The sequence below is a fragment of the Myotis brandtii genome, unplaced genomic scaffold (assembly GCF_000412655.1).
Source record: "Myotis brandtii unplaced genomic scaffold, ASM41265v1 scaffold29, whole genome shotgun sequence".
Classification (NCBI taxonomy): domain Eukaryota; kingdom Metazoa; phylum Chordata; class Mammalia; order Chiroptera; family Vespertilionidae; genus Myotis; species Myotis brandtii.
In genome coordinates, this window is record NW_005361075.1 from 1,163,987 (window position 1) to 1,187,921 (window position 23,935).

General features: G+C 41.2%; 1 protein-coding gene across 2 annotated transcripts in view; it reads right to left on the minus strand.

The window, feature by feature from the left end:
* Positions 1-3,446: 3,446 nt before the first annotated feature.
* SP1 (Sp1 transcription factor) overlaps positions 3,447-23,935 on the minus strand; it is a 30,958-nt gene continuing 10,469 nt past the window's right edge. For both annotated transcript variants that reach the window (XM_005869175.2, XM_005869176.2), the window contains exons 4-6: positions 13,407-13,575; positions 10,440-10,639; positions 3,447-8,870 (exon numbers count right to left, since the gene is read on the minus strand). In XM_005869175.2, the coding sequence (XP_005869237.1) occupies positions 8,557-8,870; positions 10,440-10,639; positions 13,407-13,575 (683 nt within the window). In that variant the 3' untranslated portion in view covers positions 3,447-8,556. The remainder of the gene's footprint in view (positions 8,871-10,439; positions 10,640-13,406; positions 13,576-23,935) is intronic.

Consider the following 23,935-nt stretch of genomic DNA (forward strand, 5'->3'; position numbering starts at 1 on the left):
CCTCTCCCTTCCTCTCTGTAAAAAATCAATAAAATGTATTTTTTTTTAAAAAAAAAAACAACAGGAAAAAAAAAGGATACACACAAAGAGGTATGAACACAAAGTGTATGCATTGGGGGAAGAGGGTGTGAGCAGGAGAAAGGTATAAGAGATATAAAATCACCCTAGAGATAGACTGAGACCAGATTGGAAAGGTTTTCGATTCTGTATCAAGGAGCTTAGACTTTTCCTGAAAGCAAAGGATTTTAGGCAAGGGTCTGGTAGCAATGTGGAAGATGGATGACTGGGGTTCAGGGAAACTAAAAGCAAGGTCAGCTACAAGACCTAAGAGTAGCCACGGTGAGTACCAGGACAGTGGAAATTTAAAAAAAAAAAAAGAGAGAGAGAGAGATGCATTGTATTGGACAGGATTGGTAATGAAATGAATGTTGGGAGATAAGATGATCCTGAGAGTTCAAGTATAAAGGCTCAAGGGGTAGTAATACTGTTAAGTGAGATGGAGAACACAAGGGTTATTTCCCCTTCTTACATGTTGAATTTGAGTTATCTCTGGATCCAGATGAATATGTTCAGTAAGCAGGCTGCCAGGTTGAGAGAAAATTTAGGGCTTAAGATTTGGGAGTCACCAACCTAGATTTAATAACTAAAGAGTAGCCCTAGCCGGTTTGCCTCAGTGGATAGAGCGTCGGCCTATGGACTAAAGGGTCCCTGTTTGATTCTGGTCAAGGACACAGGCCCAGGTTGCTGGCTCAATCCCCAGTAGGGGGCGTGCAGGAGGCAGCTGATCAATGAGTCTCCCTCATCACTGATGTTTCTCTCTCTCCCTCTCCCTTCCTCTCTGAAATTTAAAAAAAAAAAAAAAAAAAAAAGAGTGGATGTAACTTGCTTATGGGGGTGAAAGTAGAGTACAGAAAGGACACATGACAGGGAAACACCAACATTCAAGGGACAGACGAAATGCCTATGAAGGAGACTAAAAATAGTCAGAAAGGCTAATGGAGAACTAGGAGAGTATCAGTTTCACATTCCATGGGAAGAAAGCTCTAAGATGCATGTAGCTGCAGCGAGGTCTGAGGCTAATGACTGAAAGACCACTGGAGCTGCAACCAGGTAGAGGATGTTTGTAAGAAAGAATTTGGTAAACGATGGGTACTGAACTAAGTGCCCTGAGGGGTGAATAAGAGGAAAATTGAGTATAAAGTATTTTCAATAACTTTGGAAATGAAAAGAACTAGATCAGTAGCTTGAAGAGGAAGTAGAGGTTTACAAAATGGAGGGAGGGAAGGGATTTTAACATGCTGATAGGCTGACAAGAGAACCCAGACAAGACTGAAAACAAAGAAAAAGAAATTTAAGAAAATGAGCACAGGTGACAGGGTTGAGCTTGCAAAGGAAAAATATTTTTCCTAAGAAATTGGTGAATACATCAATGTTTATAGGGAGGGATAGGAGAGAGAAGTTTGAGGAAATTCATGCTTCTGTTTTCTCCATGAAATAGGAAGCAAATCATCTGCTGAAAAACAGGGTCAGGCTTGGGAAACTTGAAATTAATAGCATGTCTCCCTCACCAGACTACGAAGTACTTGGTGGCCTGTCTTATTTCATTTTTTATATTCAGCCTAACTTAGTGTAAAGCACATAGTAAGGGCTCAATAAATGTTTATTGAATGAATAGGTGGCACTATTATTATAGGCCCATTTAAGGCTGCAAAACCAAAACCAAAACAAACAAACAAAAAACAACCTCCCCTCACCCGCCCCCCCCATAAAGTCAAATGTTAAAATGTTATATTGCTGTTATATTTCCATAAGAAAATCAAATGGCTGAGTTTACCCATGGCTAAGTGATTGACAAAGCAGATAGAGTCAAATGCACAAGATAATTGAGAATGTTGGTAGTCATAGTATAAACAATTGATCAAGGATTCTTACATAGGAAGGAAAGTGAAGCTGTAGGCTGATGGAAAACTGGAAAGGCTGTCAAAATAATGTCAATTTCAGTTTCAGATGGGTTCACAATCCAGATTCAATTATGTTAGAAACAGGCTGGTATTAACTGAATGTAAAATATGTTAAGGCTAGACCTCGGTTCCCAAACACAATTCTACGATAAAAAGAACCAAGGCCCTGGCTGGTGTGGCTGTTGGTTGAGTGATATCCTATGCAACAACTAAAGGTTGCTGGTTAGGGCACATACCCATGTTGTGGGTTTGATTCCTGGTTGGGGTGCCTATCGGAGGAACTGATCTCATATTGATGTGTTTGTTTTTTCCCTCTCTCTCTCTCTCCCTCCCTTCCTCTCTAAAATCAATAAAAATGTGTTTTAAAAAATGTTTAAAAGAAACAAGGCTCTTTGGATAAATGGCTAATTCTAGGGCTGGGACAGGGAAAAAACAAGATGAGCCTGAAGCATTGTATCAGAAAGCAAGAAAGGGCTCAAAAAAAATAAAAGGATGTAGACATATCCAAGGGACATAGGAGCCAACCTGAAAGAGCTGGCAATGGCCAAAGCTGGGACAATTTTAGCAACAAAATAATGTAGTGTTGGACTATAACAAACTATAAATTTACCCAATATTTCATTAAACCCAAGTATAAAAAAAATGAGTGCATATAATGGAGACGACAGTTTCCTCACAGAATCCCAAAAACTCTATGTAGATAGTACATAGAGGAAGCTTAATTCCCATTAAAGGTGGGGTAGACTTATTGACTTGCCTACAAATAGGGACACTAGATAAATCTTGTCAAACACTACCTTAACCAAGTGATGAAGGTTAGCATTAGTAATGTCATGTGGTTATCACATACCCCTTGACAAGATGTGATGAGAAGGGCATTTCACCTTATGGTATTTTTTCCAAAAACCCATAAGCTCAGTCAAATAATGAGAAAAACATCAAATTCAGATTTGGGGATATTCTACAGGACACCTGGGCAATAATCCCCAAGACTGTCCTGGTTATGAAAAACAAAAACTGTGACAGACTAGAGACTAGGTAAATATATCAACTAAATCCAGTGTGGTATCCTGGAATGGGTCCTCAAACATAAAGAGGACATTAATGGAAAAACTAGTGAAATCTAGAGGTTTAGCTAATGTAATGTATCAATGTTAGTTTCTTAGTTTTAACAATGTTCCATGATATTAACAATGGGAACTCTTTGTATATCTCTGCAACCTTCTTTTAAATTTAAAAGTATTCCAAAATAAAAAGCTTATTAAACAAGAGTTGGTGCTGCCTGTTCCTTGTGGACCTCCACATTTCTATTAAGTCATGGCATACTGATCTGCTCATGACAGTTTACCTGGAAGTTAAGTGTAGGGCAACTGTGCATGTATGGGAACACAAAGGTGTAGCTGGAAATCTTTGTTGGGTTCAGTATATTAAGTTTTGGCTATATACTCCCCATTCCCAACCCTCTCAACACACCAGAGACATGCCTTTTTTATTAAAAAAAAAACAAAACTTTTAATTGGTTTACAAAGGAGCTACAGACTACATTGAAACTAATCTTTGTACAAAAAGGCCAAAAAAAAAAAAAAAAAAAAACCCCCAAAAACCCCAAAAAAAAAAAAGCCCCCAAAACACCCAGAGACAAAAGGTAGGAGACACAAGATAGATACAAAAGAGCAGGAAGAAACTGAAAGACAAGAGATTAGCATCATACATACCGAATGGGTGGGGGTGGGGAGAGAACAAGATGAAAGAGCATTTAAAAGTATTTCCCCACACAGCTCTGGTGATAATCTAATTAGAACCAACAACCAACACAACATGAAATCATTAGGTTTAAAAAGGCAACAGTGGTAGGAAGACTGGTTATCACCAGTGTTGAAACTTGTTTTAGGCACCAGAGACTGGAGCAACGCCCCTCTCCCCCGCCGCTCCCCCCTCTCCCCCAAGGATGGCAGATTCAGGAAGAGGAGGCAGGCTCTCAGGCAGCTGCCATTGGTGTGTGTAGAAGGGGAATCCTCAGGTCACTCTCAGCATATTTTCCCCAAGTCTTTGAACCCTGGATTTCAGATGAGAGCTATGGGATGCCATTGGGAGAAAGGGGTGATCAGAAATATGAGGATCTGTCCTTGTCCCCATTGTTCAAGAGCAATTGCTGGGAAAGTGGAGGACTGAGCAAAGTCCATTCCCCTGTGGAGAAGGCACAGTGTCATTCCTGAAGGTGAGGCAGAGAAAAACACACCCCAGGAGAGATAGCAACAGTTGTCACTACCTGCAGTCCCAGCTTAATCCCACTTATGTATTTTTTTCCTGATACTGAAGGAGTTGAGGGACAATCACCACACCTCTTCTCCCTTAGCAGACACAAGGAAAGGCTGGAATTGATGAGGAAAAGGGAAAATGGGACAAAAATACTAATTTCTCTCAAATGAACTTTGTGGAGGAAACCTTTTTGAGTTTGGGAAGTCAAAGTGGAGAAGACCTCAGAAGGAACGAATCCAGGGACGGCCCTTTTTTTCCTTTCCCAGCCTTCAAATTGAGGCAAGCAAGCCAAATCTATGAGAGGGAGTAGGAATTTAAGCTTAAGGCTGCTTTATGTCCTCCTGGGGGCTGGTGTTTAGGGAAGGCAGACAAAGAAAAGAAACAGGTCAACCTCAAAGCTGGTCTGCTCATCCTCCTAGAAGAGGTCTGTATCCCAGGAGGAGAGCCAAGAGAGGCACCAGAGAGCAAAGGCTCCCAAACAAAAGTAAAGCAACCTGCCCATATTTTATCAGCAGTTTTCCAGGATTGGAGAAGTGCCATGTCCTCCCTTTCCCCAAAGCTACTGCTACCACCTTTCATCCTTGCACATAAGTTACTGGCTCTCTTCTAAGGGAGATGAAACTCTGAGATTTCACATTTCTCCCTCCCAACTCCAATAACCTACCCAGCTTTGAATAGGGGTAAGGAGAAGTATGCAAAGGGCACCTCATTTGAGGCAGCTAGACTATCCTCATTTCCTTGGTACCTAGATCTCCAAAACTCGTTTGATCTGATCCCAAGGTCCAAAAGGCATCAGGGTACTTACAATTGAATGAAAACTTTAAGCAAGTAGCACCAGGGCTCCCCCAAAGCATAACAGGGGCTTGATTAATACCCTCAGAAGAACCCCTCAAAAAGTATATAAATTTATTGCATCCTAGCAAAGATCTGCAGCTTCCAGTATTCACACAATGTGAAGATATTAATACAAAATATATTCTGAAAGTCAAACATCTGCAGTTCATAGTGCTTTCTCAGATTTGTTAAAAAAATACAATGCTGTTTCCTATATAGGATATACAAAAGCAAAAAAATATATATGTATATAGAAATAAACCAATCAGCCATAGTAATTTACAGCTTTTGTCTCTAACCTTCCCCCAATCATAATCTTTACCCCACACTGCAGTCTATACTTTCTGGGATAAAAGGTTCTATTTATTCTGAACCAGGCTGAGAAATATCCATTTAATTTCATGCTGTACAGCACCTACAAACATGGTGCCAGCTGGGAGGTCCCTGAAGGAAGATGGGTTGTCACTACTCTGGGTAAAAAGTGAGACAAATAAATGATAAGCAGATGAAAGTGAATGGGCAACCTGAAAGGACAAGGGAATGAGTGCTACAATGTTACCACTCCTTTGGGTATGCCCTACCCTGCACAGTTTGGTCATTTAAAAAAAATAAAAAAGAAACTCATGTAAAATTTTTAGAATCAATATGCCTGTCAGTCACATTTATTTCTGCTGGCCAAAAGTTCAGGGAAAAGGATTTTCAACAATAAGCTCCTGACTCAAGGAATGTAGGCTCCCAATTTCCTGTGGAAAAGACTGAGTGGCTCACTGCTGCTGGGAGACAAAAGCAGAAGCTGCTTCAGTTGTGGGGCCAAACAAGATACTGGATCTGGAGCTTCCTTGGTGAGAACAGGGCAATTGGAAAGAACTGGATGTAAATTCACTCATAGTAATGCTAACGAAAGTGGGGAGGGTAAACCAACATTCTATTCCAGAGAGAAACTTCATCAAAATAATGTTCTAAAAGCTTGTATTTCTCAGCTTCATTAAGCTAGTTTGTCTCTAATAATGTCTTACTGGGGAAGATTCCATTTCTTGAAATGCTCTAGTAAAATACTGCAAACTCCAGTGAGTTGTCCTGCCCCTTTCCTCCAAAAGATGCCTATGTACATGATTATAGACATAAAATAACAGGTTCTGAGTTCTACATTTCAAGGAATAAAGGGTAGGACATGTGGTTGGGCATGGATAACTTTTACTTTAGTATTAACAAAATCTGACCTGGGGAAAGTTCCTTGCAATGGTTCCTGCGTGTTAATAACAGTATTAAGTCTTCAGAAAAAGAACCAAATGGAGTGAACTATTGTTTAGAATATTAACAGTTATTGTATTTCAGGTTAAACAATAACACAAACTTACCCAAACCCTAATTCAGATAGATTTTATAAAAATATATAGTGGAATCATAGCATCATCTATTCGTAGTCAAGGTAAAAATATTTATGAAAGGAACTAAGATTCTGCTATAGATGGTTTCTCTTTCAAACACAAAAAATAGTTTCTTCTTTTTTAAAAGTGCAGTAGAATATCCCCCATTCATAATTGTAACTAATTTATTAGCATAAGCAAAGAAATGACCTCAGGAACATACCCAGGTTTTAAAATAGATTTCTAGGTAATGGGCCTGAAAGGCATTTTGATCTGAATTTGATTTATTTTCCAACAATTTTAAATATAATTTCTCATCTGTGTGTAGATATATACAGGCACAAACACACATTCACACATGGTCATACACAAACATTTCACTATCAGATCAGGGTAATTTTTATTGCCGGTCTCTTAGTAATGGCTAACAGAAAACCTATCCCCAACCTAACAGATTACACACATACACACAGCCATTTCCACACTTCCTCACAGTGAAAAGCCCTCTGACAAGATACCAGAAGGTCAAGAGAGACGATGTTTTAATGGCTGGGCCTTGAGGACAACTCTGGTTGCATTTAAATCTCAGTACCAAATGCACTGAGTTCCCTGCCGCTATAATTTTTGGATCAGTCTCTTCAGGAATCAGGCCATGAAGAAAACAGGATAATTTCTCCCAATCTCTCCTATAAACCACAGTGGTAAGACAAGATTTATTTTTGTTCTGGGCTATCATTCCCATGATCATGTGCTTCCTTTTCCCTTAGGAACCACCCAAGGAAGAGTTAAGGGAAAAGATCAAAGAACCACTGCCTTGCCACTAGTACATGCTCTGGAGTTCTGCAGAATGGAAACCTGGAACAGATTCATTGCCTGATGCTCCTTAATAACATAATGAAAAAGTAACTACTGGGGATGTTCAAAAGAGGAAGTGTACTTCCTTTCAGAATGTGAACTCAGAAGTTTATGTGAAATCAAAGCTTAGAGCCATCTTGGAAGACAGCTATACAAAGTCCAAATACTCCCCTAACTCCTGAACTGGACTACTATGAGTCACTTCCAACTTCTGAGCACATTATTTTCCTATTAAAAGCCCCCACCTATTATCTGACCATCTTTTGATAGTTTATATAAACTAATCCCAAATTTTAACCCTCAAAGGGTCTCTTGAACAATTACATAGAAATACTTCTGATTCTTGATGCTTAGAGCAGCTGATAGAGAGGTGCCTTTGACTCTTCAGCACCAAGAGGGTACCTGCGTCAGTAGTATTTTGAACACTCTCTCCACAGTTACTTCAAGCATCATCCTGGGCTTCAAGGTTTCTCTATTCTGCTGCTGGGACTAATGACTTTAAAAGATTCACAGAAGTGCCTCATCCAGGAATCACTACCAAAAACATGAAATGATCAGGTGAGAGAAAGGGAGACAGAAAGGATTGAGCCCAGAAAGGAGTGCAAGAAGCTGATCCCAAATAAAAAGACAAAATTAAGGAAAAACATTATGTATGTATATATAAACTAAAAGCAGAGCATATGGATGCTTCATCTACATGGGAAGCCAAGACAACATCTATAAAAGCTTAATGTGTCACAAGGCTCAGCCATAAGAAATAAGGCAATATAAAAAAAATGACCAAGGTATTTTGGTCACAGAATGGTCTCTTTCCTCCTCCCAGCCAACCCCTGCAAATGCATCTCTATATATCTTTTATATATATATATATAATATAGAATCTGCTTTTTTTGTTAAAAAGTATTTCAATGATCATATATATTTATCAAGGCATGATGGCTTTAGGAAAGGGGGGAAATCCATCATGAGGGAGTTGAGAAGGGAAACACAGGACAGGGAGGTTGGGGTAAGAAATGTAAGAAACTGGGGTCAAACAAATGCTCATCAAAGGGTGGCACCCACAGAATTTTCACTGTTTCCCACTTCAAGGAGGTACTGATGATATAGGTGAGTGCCAGGACCCCATCTCTTCTCTTGTATCCCCTCCCCCAATTCTTCCCACCACCATGCATTTTAATGCCTCATGGCTCTCTCTCCCACATGTCTCTTGGACCCATGCTACCTTGCATCCCAGGGTTAATGGGTATAACCCATATGTCTCTGGCCCTGGGTGCCTGATCTCAGAAGCCATTGCCACTGATATTAATGGACTGAAGATCTGCCACCTGCATGACATTGATGCCACTGTTGGCAAGACGGGCAATACCCTCTGGACAGATGGCCTCCATAGCTACCATATTGGTGGTAATAAGGGCCGAAGAAGTGGCAGCACCACTGCCTTCTGAACCAGCCCCACTGTCCAGGGGCAAAGTGCCCACACTCAGGGCTACGCCTGTGCCTCCCTTCTTATTCTGATGGGTCTTGATATGCTTTGACAGGTGGTCACTCCTCATGAAGCGCTTGGGACACTCAGGGCAGGCAAATTTCTTCTCACCTAAGTAAAAAAAAGAGAAAGAATATTAGAAACAAACATCTCAGGATGTAGGGGGTACCTTGTCCAATTACTGCTTTCAAACTTTATAAACCATACTATTAGGCCAATTTTAGAAGGTGAAAAAAGAGAAAAATCTAATGAGTATCTTTTGCTTTTTGGAGGAAGAAAAACATGTAAGGGTTGGGGAATAGCAGTTCCTGGCCATACATTTTCTTCACACCACAAACCCAAGAAGGAGAAAGTGTCTGTGGCCCTGAATTTCCAGCATAAGTCCCAAATTTCATTTTTCCTGGACAAACTCAATTGCCCACCCCCTGAACCAAACATCCTGTGGTGAAGCGATACAGTGACTGGCTTAAGCCAATCATGGCCCATTCCTGGAGGTGGGAGTAGGATTAATCCTGCCCAAACCAGGTAACTATGAATAGAGACAGAGGGATTGTTTTCAAAGGAAACTTGGCTTTCTGGTACCAAGGAAGAGAGGAAGAAGCGAAAAACAAAAAAAGGAGAAAGGGATGGAGAGAGGGAAGGAGGTTGATATTCAGAAAGGAAGGATTAGAGCAAAAATGTCTGGCAGGACTGAAACTAAAAAGAGTAATTGGATCCTCCAAAATTCCATTCAACTAGCTCCTTCCTTCTTTTTAAAAAAATTTTATTTTATTATTTTAAAAATGTTTTTAAAGTGGTTTTTTTTTTTATTTCAGAGAGGAAGATTGAGGAAGATAGAAACATCAATGAGAGAAACATAGAGATGACTACACACCCCACCACCAGGGATTCAGGAATGCAACCCAGCCCTGGCCAGTGTTTCTCTGTGGTTAGAGCGTCAGCCCCTGCACTGAAGGGTCACAGGTTTGATTCCTGGTCAAGGGCATGTACCTGGGTTTCAGATTCCTCCCTGCCCCCAGTCAGGGCGAGTACCAGAGGCAATCAGTCAATGTGTCTCTCTCAACATTGGTGTTTTTTTTCTCTCCCTCTCCCCCACCCCCCCTCTCTCTGAAAGCAATGGAAAAAAAAAAATCCTCAGGTGAGAATTAAAAAAAAAAAAAAAAAAAAGGAAGAAAGAGACTGCAACCCAGGCATGTACCCTGATGGGGAATCGAACTGGCAACTTCTTGGTGCTAGGGACGAGATGCTCAACCAACTGAGCCACACCAGCTGGGCAGCTCCTTCCTTCTTTTTTTTAATAATATATTTTTATCGACTTCAGAGAGGAAAGGAGAGGGAGAGAAAGAGAGAGAGAAACATCAATGATGAGAGAGAATCATTGATCAGCTGCCTCCTGCATGCCCCCCACTGGGGATCGAGCCCACAACCGAGGCATGTGCCCTTGACCAGAATCAAACCGGGGACCTTTCAGTCACAGGCCAATGCTCCATCCACTGAGCCAAACTGGCCAAGGCTCCTTCCTTCTTAAAGGTTTTCCAGATTAACTCCAATTCCATTTGTGATCCATACATTTAGTTTTAATCATAATTTGCTCAGTATTTTTAGTTATTTCATAGGTATATTTTGTGCCTTTCCATTCTGGTCTATTACTATTTCTTTCTTCTCCAGGCTCCTACTCACCTGTGTGTGTGCGTTTGTGCCTCTGCAGCTCATCTGAACGCGTGAAGCGTTTCCCACAGTATGACCAGGTACACATGAATGGCCTCTCGCCTGTGTGCCAGCGCAAGTGTGCCCGTAGGTGTGAGGTCTTGCCATATACTTTGCCACAGCCTTGAATGTGGCAAATGTGCTGTTTCTTTTTGCCAGGATCCCCAGAGCCCCTGTAAGTGAGAACACAAAGTATTCATCATTCATTCTAGAGATAAAAATGAAAGTACCACAAAGTATCAACAATAATTACCCGACCCATTCAAAACTACCTAGAACTTTTTTAAAAAATGGCTTCTCTTTAGCATCAAAATATAAATCTTTAGTTGATTCTGGTTCTTAATACCCAAAATTCAAGCTGTAGGTTTCCTCTCTACCAGACATTTGCTCTTTTCTGCTTTCCTGTTCCTTAATCCAATTTTGTTGTTTGAAGAAATAATCATTCTCACAGTGATTTGTGAAATCTGTGGGGCATTTTTTTTTTTTTTGAAAGAAGTTTAAATCTCAATACAAGCATTTTCCACAGGAACTACTGTGAATGTGGGGGTATTTTTTGCTAGGAATGTATTTATAAGCAAAGGGTTTCTCCATTTAAGCACCTGGTTAAGGAAAATATTTTACACCTGTAGAGTTTTTTCCTAAAATAAAGTAAAGAACCAAATGGTGAAGATTAATAGCTGAAAAGCTGAAGCAATATCAGGGAGTTCAGTGGAAGAGGAAAATGGACTGAATAGAAGTTAAAGAGGGGAATAAGAATCCTAACTAATTCAAGGCTTGTAAAAAATTATTCCCTGTATGGAGCAGATCCTAAGCTCCTCTAAGGAATCAGCTCTGAAATGTTTTTGCAAACCAATTTGTTCCATGTGTAATCCATTAGTGGGCATTGGGGAGATTTCCAAGAGGGACTTTTCTTTGGTTTTAACAACACATATTAACAGAAGGGGAAAAAAAACATAATAAAAACTAGAGGCCCGGTGCATGAAATTCGTGCACAGGTAGGGTTCCTAGGCCTGGCTGGCAATCAGGGCCGATCAGGGCCTTCCGGCTGCTGGCCAGGGCCTCCCTTCGTTTCACACCACCCCCTGGTGGTCAGCACACATCATAGTGAGTGATTGAACTCCCGGTCGAACTCCCAACGGGACAATTGGCATATCAGACCTTTATATATACAATACATAAGAGAAGATAAAGTTACTCTTAGGTGGAAATCTGAGAAGTTCCTTCAAAAATTTAAATCCACTTTAAGCTTTGTTAAAGGCAAACACTATTGTACTCAGTGCTTTTTTTTTTTTTTTTTTTTTTTTAGTAATCCTCACCAGGGAGTTTTTTTCCCCATTGTTTCTAAAGAGGGGGAGGGAGGACAAACATCAATGTGAGAGAGACACATCGATTGGTTGCCTCTCAAACACACCCCAACTTGGACCCAGGCACATGCCCTTGACTGGGAATTGAACCCACAACCTTATGGTGTGCAGACTGACATTCTAACCCAGCCATGGGCAAACTACGGCCCGCGGGCCGGATCCGGCCCGTTTGAAATGAATAAAACTAAAAAATAAAAAGACCGTACCCTTTTATGTAATGATGTTTACTTTGAATTTATTAGTTCACACAAACACTCCATCCATGCTTTTGTTCCGGCCCTCCGGTCTAGTTTAAGAACCCATTGTGGCCCTCGAGTCAAAAAGTTTGCCCACCCCTGTCCACTGAGAAACATCAGTGTGGGCATACTCAGTGCTTTAATTCAGGTTTTTCCTGTAATGTAGTGTTAACCTACAAATAACTCAGATTATTTTTGTTTTGGTACTTTTCTTACTTTTGTGCTTATTTTTATTGGGACAAAACTTTTTGGGTTTTTTTGTTAATCCTCTCCCAAGGATATTTTTTTCATCATTGATTTTTTAGAGACAGTGGAAGGGAGGGGGAGAGACAGAGAAACACTGATTGGTTGCCTCCCGCACCCGCCCCAACCAAGGCTGGGATTGAGAGCCTGCAACTGAGGTACATGCCCTTGACTGGAATTGAACCTGCGACCATTCAGTCCGCAGGCTGACACTCTAACCACTGAGCAAACTAGCTAGGCTGGGACAAAACTTTAACAGATTTTCTTTTTCAAAGGCATTTAATCAGCTATGTAACTTTCTATTCTCTCAAAAGTAGTGACTTGCCCAGCTGGAGTGGCTCAGTTGGTCGAGTGTCATCTCACGAACCAAAAGATCACCAATTCGATTCCTGGTCAGGGCACACACCCAGGCTGGGGATGAAGCCTGCAGCCTGAGCGTGTGTAAGAGGCAGAGGAACCATGTTTCTCTCATGGATGTTTCTCTCTCTCTCTCCCCCTTCCTTCCTCTCTCTCTAAAATCAATATATATATATTTAAAAAGCAATGACTTGAAAGAAAAAAATAGAACTTGAAACTCTCCAGAGATAATACTAAACAGTATTACTAACGAGAAAATTGTCAGAACTTTATTCTGCAGAACATGTTAGGGTCCCTGATGGAAGAATTTTCTATCTGGACTAAGCCATTTTTGTTTATTTTGAAGGAAAATAAGACTCTGGAAAACTCTTATTCTCACAAGCCATTGTAAAAACACATTAGTGTAGCTTTTTCATTTCTTTGCAAGGCTGTTTTACAAAGCAACCTTGTTAAAACCATCTCAATATAGACATACGGTAACAATCATTAGACCAGCTGGCTCCATCTGATTTCCTTATCTCTAAGAGATAGCAGGCGCCTATTAAGGCCCAAGGTCTTAGAGTCAATAAAAGGATCAGAGCTGGAACCAAGATCTATAATATGACCTAATCAAATGTATTGTGTTATCTCTCATCCCTCTGCAACACTGCCAAGTCTTAAATGTTTTTAAAAAAAAAATCAACCTCTTCTTAACTCCAAATCCATTCACTACTCTTAAGATACTGGCTTAGTCAACTTACCTTCCTTCACTATCTTTACAGTAGGGGCAGGTGCATGCTTCCCGCCGGGTCCTCCGACCAGCTTGGGGTTGGGGATCTGGGCTATTCTCTCCTTCCTCTCCTCCTGCTGTGTCATCATGTATTCCATCACCACCGGCCCCATGGAGGCCAAGCTGAGCTCCATGATCACCTGAAATTAAGAGTAAGAAAGGGTCAAAGCGGGAAATAGGGGAGGTCATCACAGCTGCAAGCATCTCAGTGACTACATTTTTTATAGCACCATTTCTTCAAAGCTTTGAAGTCACATTCACTGACATCACCCATATTTGAAATCTCAAGAATTACTGAAAATACAAAGAGCCACCTTGGCCGGCATTGCTAAATGGTTAAAGCATTGGGCCTCATACCAGAGGGTCTCAAGTTCGATTCCTAGTCAAGGGCATATACCTAGGTTGCAGGTTTGATCCCTGGCCCGAGTTGGAACATGTGTGGGAGGCAACCAATCGATGTTTCTTTCTCTCTCCCTACCATCCTCCCTCCCTCCTTCCACTCTCTCTAAAAATCAATGGAAAAATATCCTTGGGTGAGGATTAACAAACAAAAAAAAAAAAAGAAAGAAAATACAAAGGGCCAATTAAATTTATGAAAGCATAGTCAATCTTACTCAATTTTTAAAATGCAACTCTATACTGGACTTTTGTAAATTTTCACCAGATTACAAAAAGTTAAAACTCTAATAATGCACAGCATCAGGAAGGGTATGGGGAAATAGGCATTTTTATATATAAGTAGTGACAAATAGAACAACCTTTTTGAAGGCCAACTGGCAATATCAAAATTTTAAATGCACACCATCAAAGTAATTCCACTTTGAACCAGCAATGTCCTATGGTATACAAATATATGAAAACAGGGTTTTGTGTAACAGGAAAAAACTGGAAACAATCAAAATGTACATCACTGAGGCACTAAATAAATTATAACCTTATGCAATGGACTACTATACATTCATTAAAAGAATGAGATAAAGGTATATACTGTTACAGAAAGATGTCCAATAAATCTCTTATTCATTCCCTGAGTTAAACTACTATGGAGGCAATCAAATAGTACTGACTAAAAATAAGACTTTAAGGTATTCCAAACTAGAAATCATACAAAACCTAAGAGGCAAAACTTCCTCAAATGAGCAGAAAATTGTGCTGAATATTCAGCAGGGAATAGTAGCTATATATTGTAAGTTTTGACACAATGGGGAGAAGGAAGAGCTAGCTATACCCTCAGGAAAGTTTTTTAAAAATATATATTTTATTGATTTTTTACAGAGAGGAAGGGAGAGGGATAGAGAGTTAGAAACATCGATGAGAGAGAAACATCGATCAGCTGCCTCCTGCACACCTCCCACTGGGGATGTGCCCGCAACCAAGGTACATGCCCTTGACCGGAATTGAACCTGGGACCTTTCAGTCTGCAGGCCAATGCCATATCCACTGAGCCAAACAGGTTAGGGCCCTCAGGAAAGTTCTGATGTGAGATTGGATCCTTTTCAGAATGCTAGAAAAAGGAAGAAAATATAAAGCATACATACATTCTATTATGTCTTTTGATGTCATTTGCTTTTAAAGATAAAAAGTGAATGAAATCACTAATTTTTGTCCTCAATAAATTAAAATAGATAATCACAAAGCTCTAGGCCAGTGTTTTTCAAACTTGTAAAACCTGAAACCCAGCTCGGCCAGCATGGTTGAGCATCAACCTATGAAACAGGAGGTCACCATTCGATTCCCAGTCAGGGCATATGCCAGTGTGGGGCATGCAGGAGGCAGCCTATCAATGATTCTCTCTCATCATTGATATTTCTATCTCTTTCTCCTTCTCCCTTCCTCTTTGAAATCAATAAAAATATATTTTCCAAAAAAAAACAAACCAAACAAACCTGCAACCCAAAGTAAAAAATACATTTTACACTGTGACCTAGTACATATAACTGAAACAAAAGTTTCATACACAATGCTTACCTTTAAGATAAACAATGTAATCTTAAATTTTCTAGACTCTACTTCGTTTTTTTCCCATTAGTACTGTTGATTTTATCGGTTAATTACATTTGACATTTTCAAAAACTGCTCTAGGCCAGTGGATAAACATAAGGTTTTAGAGGAGCAGATAGCATTCTTCTCAGGTTTTCAAAACATCTATTATGAATAAGTAAGTATTCACCTACGAAAGCAAATGACTCTATCCATATTTAAGATTTCTATAAATGGAGTGTTGAATTGGCCTGCTTTGTTTTACCTCTTCTATAAAGAAGGGAATAAGTGTGGTAGATCAAACTCACCATCTAAAATCTAGGCTCTTAATTGTATTCCTGTACCTAATCTCTACTCTTCCCAGTTCATAAACATACTTTTGAGTTACTATGCCTAGTAATAAGCTCTTCTTGTGCTTTCCTGCTCACTCTACCACTTCTAAGTACTAGCCTATGGTATTAAAATAAATTTAACTAAAATGTTTTGAGAATTTCATAATATTGGTAGAGCTAAAACTGGACATTACTAGAATACAGGGTTAAGAACAGGTTCTGAAGTAAAAACAGACCTAAATATGAGTTCCTGCACCACCATCTGAGTAGCTTTTAACAGTGAGCAAGTGACTTCTCATATTATTAATCTCATAAAGTTATCATGAAAAAGAAATGAAATAAATATAAGGTGCTTACTGTAATATCTGTCACATAACAAACATTCAACACATTGTAGTTAACATTAGCAAAATGTCTTGTGGGAAAATCACACCATGAGAAATCATGGAATAAAATATATAGAGCCCTTTGAGACAACATGGATGGACCCAGAGATTATTATGCTAAGTGAAATAAGCCAGTCAAAGAAAGACAAATATTGCATGATGTCACTTATTTGTGGAATCTAATGAACAGAATAAATTGACCAACAAAATAAGTCCAGAGGCATGAAGGCATGGAACAAACTGACATATTGGGGCGTGGTGGGTGGGAAGAGATAAACCAAAGAACTTATAGCCCATGGACACAGACAATAGTGTGGTGAAGGCGTGTGTGTGTGTGTGTGTGTGTGTGTGCGTGCAAGGGCTGGGTGGAGAGGGGCAAAGCGGGTGGGGGACATCTGTAATACTGTCAACAATAGAAAAAAAATTTTTTTAAAGAAAAAGATATACAACAGTATTTTTTTGATCAACCTGCTTTAAAAACTGTGTTACTGATTAGAAACTGTCCCTAGTGGGGATGGAGAATTTATCCTTTGACATTAGCTCAAATAGCTCAGCAGATAAGGCTAGTTAGGAGCTAGTTAGTATCACCAAAAATTATCTACCAAAATTTACCTTCAGAAGAGAAATTTATGAAACTGTAGATCCAGCTATCTATCTACAACAGGTCTTTAGAATCAAGATAAGACAAAACTGTGGTTATACCTGAAACTAATACAAAATAATATTGAATGTAAACTATAATTTAATTTTAAAACAAACAAACAAGAAAAAGCATGGTGCTGATAATCAAATCATTTTCTTGATCTATTTTCCAAACTAACCTAAGTCCATTAAATTTAGAGATGCAATTCATTAACCCCCAAAGGTTTCCCCTGTCCAAATCAACTGGGAAGAGGCAAACCTTTCTCCATTTTATTGAAACACTAGAGGCCCGGTGCACGAAATTCGTGCAAGGGGGTGGGGGTGGGGGTGGGGAGGGGTCCCTCAGCCCAGCCTGGGCCCTCTCAGTCCGGGAGCCCTCGGGGGATGTCCGACTGCCACGGAGGCAAGAGAGGCTCCTGCCACTGCTGCTGCGCTCACCAGCTGTGAGCCCAGCTTCTGGCTGAGCGGCACTCCTCCTGTGAGAGCATATTGACCACCAGGGGGGCAGCTCCTGTGTTGAGCATCTGCCCCCTGGTGGTCAGTGCACATCATAGCAACCAGTCATTCCGCCATTTGGTCTATTTGCATATTAGGGTTTTATTATCCTAGCTAATAATAGACAAACATGGTAATTGACCATACCTTCGCTACGCCTACAATTGGCTAATCAGGGCAATATGCAAATTAACCGCCAACAAAGATGGCGGCTAATTTGCATACATAGGCGCGAAGCCGGCGGAGTGAGACTGAAGGTAGCTCCGGCTGGAGCGAAGGCCTGGGTCCCGGGTGCCAGAGGAAAACCGATGTTGGCAGCCAGGAGAAGGGAAAGCCTACTGCACGAATCTCTTCGTGAAACAGGCCTCTAGTATAGGATAAGAATGTTAACTCAGGACAGGGCATAATTAAGTAAAGAGAGAAACAAAGAAATACTTAAGAGATATTAGGATTCCTTAAAACCATTATGTTTAATGGTAATCAGTTTGGCTCAGTGGATAGAGCATCAGCCTGGGGACTGACAGGTCCCGGGTCCGATTCTGGTCAAGGGCACATGCCCGAATTGTGGGCTCAATCCCCTGTAGGGGGCAGCCAATCAATGATTTTCTCTCATCATTAATGTTTCTCTCTCTCCCGCTCCCTCTCTGAAATCGATAAAAATATATTTAAAAAGCCCCAAAACCCCATGTTTAACCCTTTTTCAACAGTGGTTGAGTATTGACCCATGAACCAAGAGGTCACAGGTTCAATTGCTGGTCAGGACACATGCCTGGGTTGTAGGCTCGATCCCCTAGGGCAAGCATGTCAAACTCTCGGATCACAACGAATATTTTTGCAGCCCAGCGAATATAACGGGTATGCAAGAAACGTTTTAATAAAAATTTCGTAACTTGCCCAGCTGGCAAGGCTCAGTGGTTGAGCATCGACCTAGGAACCAGGAGGTCATGGTTCGTCCTGGTCAGGGCACATGTCTGGTTGCCAGCTCGATCCCCAGTAGGGGGCGTGCAGGAGGCAGCCCATCAATGATTCTCTCTCATCATTGATGTTTCCATCTCTCTCTCCCTTTCTCTCTGAAATCAATAAAATATATTCTAAAAAAATTTCGTAACTTAATTTTTACAATATCCTGTTATACGTAATTATTATTAACAAACTACAACGCTCACTAATGACTGATTACTATAATCGTGTTGCATTCATTTCCCTTACATGCCTTATGCACAGGCGCACCATTTCTCTCCACTAATACTAGAAGCAAATATTTTAGCAGCCAATTGCCACGTGTTAGTCTTGTACTGACTTGTTTGGTGTGCACAACAGGAAATATTTTGCTTTTGGAGAACAAGAAAAATGTGTTTATTTGCGTTACACTTATTAATCTGTGCAGTTATTCAGTGTCTGGTAAGTTCATGTTCAAGAAAAAATATTAATTTTTATTAAAATGTTCTATTATTTTATGTTAATGACTACTCATTTATTTCAGCCCTTTGTATTTAGCATGTCTCTATCGAAATAAATCTACTTTTCTATGAAAACTGAAGCTTTTGTTTTTTTGCGGCCCACAGAAACTTAAACCACGTTTATTTCGCCTGTGTTAGCCTTTGAGTTTGACATGCTTGTTCTAGACAATGTTATCTGTAGTACTGAGACTTTAAGGGAGCTAAATAAAATGAAGTTTGCTAAAAGTTTGACACTTCACATTTTGATACGTGGGACAAATTCCCTGACTGTTAACACTTACAAACAGCATCAAATTCCTTTGCAAGCAAACCAATGATTAAAACCAAAATAGTCCATGGAGTAAACATTTTCAATACCAAAAAAGAAGTGCAGGAAGTGAAGATTCCTATTTTATGTAACCCCTATTTCATATGCCTATTTCTTAAGTTGAAATGCCTACTTCTTAAGTTTGTATGATAAGGCACAAGTAGATTTTATTGCAATAAAATTTTTTTAAACTTAAGCCCAAGCTGGTATGGCTCAGTTGGTTGAGCGTCATCCCTTGGATCAAGAAGTTGCTGGTTTGCTTCCCAGTCAGGGCACATGTGCTGGTTGTGGGCACGATCCCCAGTAGGGGCATGCAAGAGGCAGTTGATTAATATTTCTCTCTCACATCGATGTGTGTGTCTCTCTCCCTCTCCCTTCCTCTCTCTCTTTCTCCCTCTATAATTAATAAAAACATATTTATTTTTTTAAAAATTTAAGACTTAAGTCAATTAGTTGTCAGAATGTTTTCAGGAATAAATCAAAGAACCATCAGTAATTAAGTCTAGACATGATGCTATGTTAGTGCTTTTATTAAGACAGCTCTGGGGGAAGAAAGAAAAGACAGCTCTGACCAGGCATTTGACTAAAAGTTTAATTACCACTACACCAAGATGCTTCTGAATAAGCTAGAGATAAGAATATCCATTGTCTGGGATGACAGGACAACTGTCATTTTCTAAGGCTCAAGGGTGTCATTTAATTAATTTCAAAATGGGAAATGCTTGCCAGCAACAAGCCATCTTTGCTTTCATTGGTCTTTTACGTATGAGTAATTAAAACAAGGAGATAAGCAATTACCAGTCACTAAGAATGATTTACCTTTAAAAAGCATGTTCAAACACACTGTAAATTTCAACAATTTTCCTTGTGCAATCCTAAGCAGCAATAATTCCTGTTTCAAGTCTCAACCCTTGAGGTCTATTTTAAGCATCTTACTTTACAAATATTCAAGATTTAAATAATATAAAAGCAGCTGGATCAGCTACAATAGTATTAATAATCTTGCACCACTAGGTTCAGAAATTTGGAAATAATATTGTAAGAAAACTAATCAGAAAAGCTTAAAATGTAATTCTGACTAAAAACATAGTATGAAATGTGACTTTTAAAATATATATATGTATTTTTATTGATTTCAGAGAGGAAAGGTGAAGGAGAGACAGAAACATCAATGATGAGAGAGAATCATTGATCAGCTGCCTCCTGCACTCCCCACACTGGGGATTGAGCCCACAACCGGGGCATATGCCCTGACTGGGAATGGACCATGACCTCCTGATTCATAGGTTGATGCTCAACCACTGAGCCACAACGGCTGGGCTAAAAATGTGAATATAAAAAATATATTTGTTTATAGAAACTAAAAGCAAAGTTTCAAAAAATTACTGTATCTCCTCAAAAAATTAAAAAGAGCCCTAGCTGGTTTGGCTTAGTTTAGTAGATAGAGCATCAGCCTGGGGACTGAAGGGGCCCGGGTTCAATTCCGGTCAAAGGCACATACCCAGGTTGTGGGCTCGATCTCCAGTAGGGGGTGTGCAGGAGGCAGCTGATCAATGATTCTCTCTCATCATTGATGTTCCTATCTCTCTCTCCCTCTCCCTTCCTCTCTGAAATCAATAAAAAATATATTAAAAAAATTAAAAACAGAATTGGCATAAAATCCAGCAATTCTATTTCTGGTTATATATCCAAAATAATTGAAAGCGGTATCTCAAAGAGATATTCATACCTAGGTTCACAGCAGCGCTATCCATAATAAACAAGAGGTTCTAGAAACAGCCCAAATGTGGACAGGTGGGTAAAGAAAATATTGTAAACGCATACGATGGGATAATATTCAGCCTTGAAAAGGAAGAAAATCCTGTCACATGCTTTAATATGTATGAACTTTGAGGACATTATGCTCAGTTGAATAAGCTAGTCACAATATTCTGTGATTCTACTTATATGACATAAGTAGTCAAATCCATAGAAACAGAAAGTAGAGTAACAGTTGCAAAAGCTGAGAAGAAAATGAGGACTTTAATGGGTATAGCATTTCTGTTTTGTTTTGTTACTCCTTACTTGAGAATATTTTTTCCATTGATTTTTAAAGAGAGAGAAAGGGAGGGGTAGAGTCAGAAACATTGATGTGAGAGAGAGATATCAATTGGCTGCCTCCCACATGCGTCCCGACCAGGGTCGGGAATCAAGCCTGCAACAGAAGTACATGCCCTTAACTGGAATCGAACCTGAGACCCTGCAGTTGGCAGGCTGACACTCTAACCACTGAGCAAAACTGGCCAGGGAGCATTTCAGTTTTGTAAGATGAAAAAGTTCTGGAAATCTATTGCATAACAATGTGAGTGTACACTACTTACCACCATGAAACTACACTTGAAATGGTTACAGTGTGTTTTTTTACCACAATCCTATCTAATAAGAGGGAATATGCTAATTGACCCTCATGTTGTCACAAAGATGGCGGCTCCCACAGCCAATAAGGAGAGAATATGCTAATTGACTGCCATGCCCTCAAAGATGGCAGCACCCACAGCCACAAGATGGCGGCACCCAGTCCCCTCAGCCCCACTGGGGCGCCTGCCTCTGGAGTCCCCCAGTCCTCTCAGCCCCCCAGCCACCCAGGGCCGGCCAGCCCAAGGCACAGGCAAGCCTCAGATGGCGGCCGCCCAACCACCCAGGGCCGCCTGAGGCTCAGGTAACCAGGGCTGGCTGAGGCTTGCGCTGCCAGCAGTGGCAGCAGCAGAGGTGTGATGGGGGCGTTGCCTTCCCCTGATCAATGGGTCACCTCCCATCCCTGAGGACTCCCGGGCTGTGAGAGGTGGCCACTGGACTGAGGGACCCCCCTCCAGTGCATGAATTTTCATGCGCCAGGCCTCTGATTATTTAGCCCAGCTGGTGTGGCTGTGATTAAGCGTCGACCTATAAACCAGGAAGTCACAGTTCGATTCAAGTCAGAGCACATGCCTAGGTTGCAAGCTTGATCCCAGTGCAAGGTGTGCAGGAGGCAGCCAACCAATGATTCTCTGTCATCATTAATGTTTCTATCTCTCTCTCCCTCTCCCTTCCTGTCTGAAATCAATAAAAATATTTTTTCAAAAAGTAATCCTAGCCCTAACCGGTTTGGCTCAGTGGATAGAGTGTCAGCCTGTGGACTCAAGGGTCCCAGGTTCGATTCTGGTCAAGGGCATGTACCTTGGTTGCAGGCACATCCCCAGTAGGGAGTGTGCAGGAGGCAGCTGATCGATGTTTCTCTCTCATCGATGTTTCTAACTCTCTATCCCTCTCCCTTCCTCTCTGTAAAAAATCAATAAAATATATTTTTTTAAAAAAGTAATTCTATATAATAAAACCCTAATATGCAAATCAACTGAACGGTGAAACGACTGGCGGAACAACCAGTTGCTATGACACACACTGATCACCAAGGGACAGATGCTCAACGCAGTAGCTGCCTCCAGCCCGTAGGCCCCGACCCGTGGCGGCGTGCCCCCCAATTGCCCCGCTGAGGGAGGCGACCGACGGCAGTGGCAGAGGGCAGTGCCAGTGCCAGGCCAGCCAAGACAGGTGCGAGCAGGGGCCCCAACTGCCCCGCCAGTCACCCAAGAGATCAGCCCTGATCTTCGACCAGGCCTAAGGACCCTACCCATGCACGAATTTTGTGCACGGGGCCTCTAGTCTACACTAATAAAAGAGAAACATGCAAATAGATGTCACTCCACTACGCCCACCAGCCAATCGGATGAGCATGCAATGAACCCAACAAAGATGGCGGTTAATTTGCATATGCAGGTGCGGAGCGAAGACTGAAGGCTCTGGCTGGACTGAAGACTGAAGGCTCTGGCCAGAGTGAAGACTGAAGACTGAAGACTGAAGAGGCTTGGCTTCTCCGCTGCGGCTGGACCAAAGGCCTGGGTCCCGGGTGCTGGAGGAAAACCAGTGCCGGCAGCCAGGGGAAGGCCTATTTCACGAATCTCTTCATGCAACGGGCCTCTAGTCTATATATAAAAGCCTAAGCGACTGAAAGACCAGAACCTATGACATGCACTGACCACCAGGGGGCAGACACTCAACACAGGAGCTGCCCTCTGGTAGTCAGTGCGCTCCCACAGTGGAAGCACCACTCAGCTGACAGACCCGTCCCGGCGGTCCACTGGCCCGGTGGCAGCCACTCCTTCAGTAGTCCTACACCTACAGACCAGCGCCACCAGCACGATCCTGACAGTGCCTCTGGCATCCTGGAAGTTGGCCTCAGGCACTGCAGCCGCTTCCCTTCCCTAGACACTCCACAAGGAAGAAAGGATATAAAAGCGGCCACCAGGTGGCTCCCGACAACCGGCGCAAATATCACTGGGACAGATCTGGATCCCAGGCCGGCAAGGTTGTCCCATCGCCCACCAGGAGAGCCGACTGCATCCCGGTCACCCTCCCTCAGGACCCCACTTGTGCACGAATTCGTGCACCGGGCCTGTAGTAATTTAATAACTAAAATTCTTCATATTTGTTCATTTTAAACAATCTCCCCCCCAATGTGTAAATGCTAGGGATTTAACAGAACAAAACACAATTAAGTAAATCATAATATTTATGTAATTTTCTTCCCTCTTTCCCATGCATCTACTTTTACAAACATGAGCCAAAATTTTAAGTAAAAGGATAAACAGTTAAAAAAAAAATTTAAAGACCCTGGCCGGTTAGGCTTAGTGAATAGAGCATCGGCCTACAGACTGGAGGGTCCCGGGTTCAATTCCAGTCCAGGGGACATTGCTCAGGTTGCTGGCTCAATCCCCAGTAGGGAGCATGCAGGAGGCGGCCAATCAATGATTCTCTCTCATTGCTGATGTTTCTATCTCTCTCTCCTTTCCTCTCTGAAATCAATAAAAATATATATTTAAATA